At 35.1% G+C, this 7,756-nt stretch overlaps 1 protein-coding gene across 1 annotated transcript; it reads left to right on the top strand.

The window, feature by feature from the left end:
- The first annotated feature begins 427 nt into the window (after positions 1 to 427).
- On the top strand, positions 428 to 3,060 carry LOC107470826 (uncharacterized). The gene is made up of 6 exons (XM_052255688.1): positions 428 to 821; positions 927 to 1,178; positions 1,283 to 1,530; positions 1,612 to 2,245; positions 2,700 to 2,789; positions 2,885 to 3,060. Exons 1-6 carry the CDS (start codon positions 428 to 430, stop codon positions 3,058 to 3,060), a joined length of 1,794 nt encoding a protein of 597 aa, XP_052111648.1.
- Positions 3,061 to 7,756: the final 4,696 nt, after the last annotated feature.

The following is a 7,756-nucleotide window of genomic DNA, read 5'->3' as shown; positions in this document are numbered from 1 at the left end:
GATCGTCGTTCCATCCCTCCAGGTCCAGGGTCCAGCCGTCCAGTCCAGGTAAGTATTTTTAATTTTTTAAATTTTTGAAGTTAACTGATTATTGTAGATTAATTATGTATGTTAGTTTCTGTTTGATTTCTGTTAGAATTTAGATTGTTGGTTGTTCACATATGTTTGATATTTTGATTTCTGTTTGATTTTTGTATGCGGGCAGATGAGAACATGAACAAGACCACATGTTTTTCTATTTGATTTGTCTTGTTTCTTGATATATTTTTTGTTTCTGTTCAGTTTGTTCATTTGTTGATTACTTGATTATCCATTGTTGGTTGCTGTTGTATATTATTCTTAGTAGTTAGTGCCTTAGTGAATTGTTGTGTATTATTCTTGGAGATTAGTCATTTAGTCCTGGATCCTAGTTGATTAGGAATTTAGGATGGCTTCATCAAATACACCATCAGAAACACCAACTTCTCAGGAACAAGGATCAACTCCTGATCCAACAATTGGAACCCAAAAAACTAGTAATAGAGGAAAAACTGATCCTGCATGGGGCCATTGTAAACAAGTTTTGGATAAAGAAAAAACTGCTCTAGTATGTATTTATTGCGAGAAGCTTATTAGGGGTGGAGGAATTAACCAGGTTAAGCATCATTTGGCTGGAAAAAACGGAGATATTGAGGCATGTCGAAAGGTGCCAGCTGTGGTGAGACACCAATTCAATCAAAACATTGAAGATCTTCGAACCAAGAAAAGAAAAACTCAAGAAGAATATGCAGAAAGTTATGGCGCTTGTGATGACGTTGAAAGGGAGTTTGATGAGATTGAACGTAATGAGATGCGACAACAACAAGCATCAAGAATTCTAGCACCTAGCTCTAGAAAGGGAGTTGGAAAATAACTCAAGGGATTACAATCCTTTTTTCCCTCGGCAGCAACACCTGGAGCTCAACTAAGTATTAAAAGTATTCTCCAAAGCAAAGAAATTGTGGAGAAGTGTGATATTGCTATTGCAAGATGGATGATGGATGCCTCTGTGCCATTCAATGCGGTTAATTCAGCTTATTATCAGCCGATGATCGATGCTATTGCAAACATGGGTGCAGGGTATAAAGGGCCAAATTACCAAAGAGTTCGTGGATATTTGTTGAGTAAATTGGTTGAAGATGTAAAGAAGATGATTGAAGGTTATGTGTGATTTGGAAACAAACTGGATGTACTATCATGGCTGATGGATTGACTAATCGTTGTAGGCATACTTTAATTAATTTCTTGGTTTATTGCCCTAAAGGAACTGTTTTCCTAAAGTCAGTTGATGCTTCTCATATCTCGAAAATTGCTGAGGCTTTGTTTAAGTTGCTTAGGGATGTTGTGTTATTTGTTGGTCCTGAGAATGTTGTACATGTAGTGACAGATAATGCTGTAAATTACGTTGCTGCTGGAAGGTTATTGGAATCGGAGTTTCCTAGATTGTATTGGTCTCCTTGTGCGGCACATTGTATTAATTTGATGTTGCAGGATATTGGAAAGTTTATAGAAGTGACTGAAACTGTGTCACAAGCTCTAATGATTACGAAGTATATCTATAATCACTGCCATCCTTTGTACTTGATGAGATAGTTCACAGGCGGCCGAGAAATACTTCGTCCAGCTCCAACTCGATTCGCCACTAATTTCATTACTTTGCAAAGTATTTTGGCTCAAAAGGATGCATTGAGAGCTATGGTGACATCTAGAGAATGGACAAGTTCAGCTTACTCTAAAGAAGCCAAAGCAAAAAAGTTTGTGGATCAAGTCTTAGATTCTAAATTTTGGAATCAATGTACTGATATTGTTAAGCTTACGGAGCCACTTGTTCATGTATTGCGTATTGTGGATAGTGAAGATAGAGCTGCAATTGGTTTTCTTTATCAAGCTATGTATAAGGCTAGGGAAGACATGGTGAAGAAGTTTCAAAAAAGAAAGAGGGTTGTTGAACCTTATTTGAAGATTTTAGATTCACGTTGGGATTTACAATTTAAAAGAAACCTTCATGCTGTTGGTTATTGGTTAAATCCAGCTTTTCGATTTAATTATGCAGAATTTGACAAGCACAAAGAAACAATTTCTGGTCTACTAGATGTGATTGAGAAATATGCTTACGGTGATGCTGATTTGAATACTAAATTGACAAGTGAGAAGAGAATCTTTAAGAATGCTGAAGGAGACTTTGGGAGACAGTCTGCAATACGTGAGCGAAGCACAGTGATGCCTGGTAAATTTTTTATTAAAATTAGTTTTTTATAATTATGATATGTTTAAGATTTGATTTTTATGATTGTGATTATTTTCTTTTTATGTTAAGATCAATGGTAGGAATTTTATGGATGTGGAGCACCAAACCTGCAAAAGTTAGCAATTCGTGTTTTGAGTCAAACTTGTAATTCTTCAGGTTGTGAGCATAACTGGAGCATTTTCGAACACATTCACTCAAAGAAAAGGAATCGGTTAGAGAATCAAAAGCTTAATGATCATGTTTATGTTCATTACAACTTAAGCCTACAACAAAGGTACTTTTTATTATTCTTTCTTGAAGACATTATTTTAAATTTTTAGTCATAAAAAGAATAATCAAGTTAATTGATAATATAAGAACCGAATGAGAAAGCAAAGTTATGATCCAATTTGTCTTGATGCATTTGAGGATCATTCGTAATGGATAATGGAAGATTCACCACCATTTTTAACTCCTGAAGAAGTTGATGCTTTACGGAATGATCTTGCAAATATGTCTCTTCAATCAGCTTTAGATGATTTGGGTATGTTGTTGTTAGGGATGATTTTTTGTAATGCTTTAACCAAATGTTTTGCCTTATTATTGATTATGATTTGTGAAACATTATTGAAATGCAAGATGAATTGAATCTGGAAGATGATCGAGATGATGGCGAAGCTAATAATACTTCTGTGAAAAATGCAAATCATACTTCTGTGGAAATTGCAAATCAGAATGAAACCAATCAGGATGTAGCTCGAGATTTGTCAGATGAAGAAAGATATCCAGACTTTGAAGTTACTCCTTGGATATAATCCATGAATTGTTATTTTCATTGTGCTAAATTGAGTTGTTCATGTAATAGACTAATAGTACTAAATTTTATGTTTATTTTCGTATTACTACTTATTTTTAGGATTTGAGACTTAATGTTTATTATGATGTTATTGGAGATATGTTTTTTAACTGTTAATTTTTAAGTTTTTAGCTATTTTATACGTTTTACTTATGTGGGACCGGGTTAACTGGTTCAACCAGTGACCCACCGGTTGAACCAGTGACTCAGTGACCCAGTAGCCTGACCGGTTTGATCACCGGTTCGGTTCTGACAACTATGATAAAAAATATATGTATTAAAATATATTTTGTCAGTTTTTATATGTTATTTTAATTTAGTAAGTAAATATTAATTTTATTATAAAATAGTGTTTCTTAATAAGATCTATTCAAATATAAAGTAAAATGATAGGATAATATAAACTATTATTTAAATTGATGTCTCTTTTAGTAATTTTTCATCTAAAAGTGATTTTGAATAATATAATCCAAACATTATTTATTTTACTATAATCCATTTTAATATAAAGATGGCCAAACATAAATTACATTAACACAAACTTACTTTTCATTAAAATCAAATTTATAAAATCAATTTTATACAAACTCCTGTTTACAAACTGAAATCCAAACACTCATTACCTTTGGAGTCACCCAAATAACAAAATCTGGTTATAATATGTACATAACAACTATAAATTATTTTAGTATATTCATTATATGGTTTGCACGAGGTTAAATGAGAAATATTTTAATAATCATTACGAATGAGCAGATAAAAGTGAGTTTTTGTGTATCCGATTTCATTCTGTTCTACAATAGTAAAAAATTGAATTTTAACCTACTTCTAGAGGATCCTATTCTATAATGATTAAAATCCAACAAACAAAATTAAATCTTAAAATTTATATAACCATAATTACGTACATAACATAAATTAAACTAAAAATATAAAAATAATATAATATTAAACAATCGAGATAAATACTAAATCTATACTCAAAAAATTCTGACGCTAACAAAATGGTACCTAATAAATGTTTTTGACAAAATGATCTCTAAAAGAAATTAAAATGTGACAAGCGTGCTCCTAAGCTTGCTGGAGTTTATTTTCGATGAGAATGATGCTGAATTGACCACCGTATTTTAGTGATATGACAATCTTGTTAATCTATATACTTAGTTGGATTTTTTAATTAGTAAAGCCAAATCCAACCTGGAAAATTACTAATTCATACTAACCTTCACCCTCGCTGGAGGCTGGAGCTCTCGCCAAAATCTTGAACCACTCTCACATCACTTCTCGCTATTTCCGTCACTTCTCGTTGTCTTCGTTCCCCTCTTCCTTTTCTTGTCTCGTCTTACTTTGCTGTTGCAACTGCGTCTCTGTCGATCTGTGACCACCAACCTGTGACGGCATAGGTTCCTCTTTTTTTCAGTCTCTTTGGTTCATTTTTCATGCTTCTTAAAACCTTGAATAATTTGAAAATTAGTTATGAACAATAATCATCAACAATGGAGTTCTAACAGGAATGAAGGTCCTCACAACTCACAATACATTCTTAACCCCAAAACCCTCTTCCTTAAAAAATATCTTCATTTTTTCATACGCATAACACAAATAATAATGTTCAGGAGGATCAAACACAAGAAGCTAAGCATGTGTGACAATGCCATGATCGTTGAGTTCATCCCCTACAATCGTTCTCTTCATCTTATTGCCTCTGAAACCTAGCCTAACTCATTTTCTAACAACCAAGGTGATGACTTTGATTTCGATTTTCTCTCATTATCATCTCCAAAACACATCTCTCTCAACAAATTTCTTTGCCACCAGGTCAGTGCTCTTCTCACATTTTCTCGTTCTTTCTTTCTTTTGTTGGTTGGATTTTCTAAAGGTGGTTTTTGTCAAACAACTAGGGAACAAAATCTGGAGAACGACATGCCCCCTACGAAGAGGCAGAGGAAGAACCTTTACAAAGGGATCAGACAGCGTTTATAGAAAAAATGGGTGGTGAAGATTTGTGATCCCAAACAAGGTATTCGTTTGGCTCGGAACCTTCAACACCACAGAAGAAGCCATGGCCTACAACAGAAATGATACCAATTTGGAAGGAATAAGAGTGCAGAACTGAAAATTAGGGTTACGGAAAAATTAAATTAAATTGGGGAATGAAAATTCCAATTAGGCTTTACTTTTAATTAATTAAAAAAGATAACTCGGTAATTAGGTTTAGATGTTGCCATATCATCAAAATACAGTGACCATCTCAGCATCATTCTCATTGAGAAATGTAACACCCTACCACACAGAGTCTTATGCTTAAGTCATAAAACAGAGGTAGCGAGGTATTATGACATCTAAAATAAAATTTAGTATATATAGTAGTGTGAAAAATATTTATAACTAGGAGCCTTTGTAGAGAAAGGGGTAAAACAAAATTGTTAAATTGAAAAGCGCAACACTCCAATCGATAACATAACGAAACAGATAAAGGATAAGCTAACGTGAGTGTATATACGAGAGAGTGCAAAAAATATGGATATCAAAGCTCAAGACCCGACTTTCGAAGGTAATCGGTTCGAGCATAGAAGTATACATACATATATAAAGCAAGGAACCCAAAAGAAACCCAAAGGACAAGCTACAAAACATGTTTTTCCAAAATAACCTTTAAGAGGAGTCAATATATATATATATAATGGAGATAATAAGTATCTAAGTAAGTACATAAAAACCAAAATAGAGTCCCGAGAGTTAAAGATCTTCGCTAAACCAGAAGTCTCCAGCATGCCTCAGCGAGGAGCCTCACGTCCTGCATCTGAAAATCACAAAATCTGCATGAGTGAGAATAGGAGGTTCTCAGCATGGTAACAGTGCCCAAATATCTAACATGTAATGTCCTGGAAAAGTCGAAGGCAATCCTAAAACTCCCAATTCATAATCTAAGCGTATAAATATAACTAAACCATGAGAAACGAAAATAGGCAACTAACTAAGGATCTTCAGTCTAACTAAAACTCCCCTTTCCGAATCCTTCGAACCTCCCAACCACCACCAGTAATTTGATATCACAAACACAATTACATATCAAACAAAGAAATTCACAAGTAGGAAGCAAATACAGAAGTTAGACAATTAGCAGTAACTATGCAGTCAATTAGGCATTCCAAACAAATCACATATAATGCATATGATGTATGCCTGTCCTAGTGGTTGATGAGTCTCTTCTGTCGGTTATAAAGCCAACCCGAAAAGTCCTAGTAGCTAGCCATTGGACTGTCCCTCTGTCGTGCATCCCCAACTCGAGTTATCCTCAACCTTAATTGTCAATACATATACACAACACCCACAATGGTGTTTATCCACGGGGGCGAGCTCATCAGGAACTCTCATAGTGTCCGGCCACACTTACGACATAGGGTCAGCAGAGTATCGAGTCTCCACCTAGAACACGTGGTGGCTAGCCACTACTTTCACCCAGTGAAACTCGTATCTCAGATAGTGGAAGTGCAACATTCACACTTCATTCAATAAGCATATATGCAATCATACTCAGCCATAATTCAATAATAACTCATCCATTCAACTCATAATACAATCCATAATTAGCCACAATTTATTAACAATTACAGCCCTTCAGCTCATGGCATATACAACACTTCCAGCATCATCCTTCGCATCTCACACAATTATCTTTAATCATCACTCATCATTAATTCTTCTCTTACTTCATCTACAAGTTACCATATTTCGTAACTTATTCTCATCAATAGGCATACTATAAGGATATATGACATAAAGGGTGAGAATGGAGGCTTAAAAGTCTAAAATTTGGCTTTAAAACTCAAAAATCAGTTTTTGGTGAAAACGTGGTCACCCGTGCGCATCTTCCCATGCGCACGCATGGAAGGCGGAAAAGTAAAGTGACACGTGAGCATCGCCCATGTGCATGCATGGGAAGCAGAGAGGTAGAGTGACGCGTGCGTGTCAGCCACGCGTACGCGTGAGTGCGTTTTGTGCTCTTCGCACAAAACCAATACAGTACCATCACAACTCTCTGGATTTTCTACTACGCACCTACATCCATACAGGGACGCATATGCGTCGGCCAGGCGCATGCGTGGGGGAGTAAAAATTGTGATGACGCGTGCACGTCGGCCACGCGTGCGCGTGAGAGTACGATTTGCCAAAAATTTTACTAAGTTTAAAAAGTTGAAGAATTACATTTTCAAACCCTAAACTTTCGACGGGCATAACTTTTTCGTTTCAAATCATTTTCCATCCGTTCTTCGAACGGCATAAACATCTCGGATCCAATTTCATTTCTAAATAAGTTTGACAGAAATCGGGAATCCAGAGACCAAGTTGTGCTCTATCAAAGTAGACAAAAAACGACAATTTCATACAAATCCACAAAATTCCATTTTCAAAACAAACCAATTTCAACCCCTTTCAAAACCAACAAAAACTTACCAAAAATCAACTTCAAGCCTCCTCAACTCATATGTTAACATTGTTATTAAATTCACAATCCACCAATCCACCATTTTAACCAATCTCAATCAAATAACTCAATTTCATACAAAATATCATGTCATATATCTTTCCTCATTCTAATTTTCAACAATACCAATTCTGTCAACCATCAATACATACAATCAATATCATCC

Source organism: Arachis duranensis, chromosome 10, assembly GCF_000817695.3.
Source record: "Arachis duranensis cultivar V14167 chromosome 10, aradu.V14167.gnm2.J7QH, whole genome shotgun sequence".
Lineage (NCBI taxonomy): Eukaryota > Viridiplantae > Streptophyta > Magnoliopsida > Fabales > Fabaceae > Arachis > Arachis duranensis.
The sequence above is the reverse complement of the archived record's forward strand: the minus strand, read 5'-3'. Positions and strand labels throughout refer to the sequence as shown.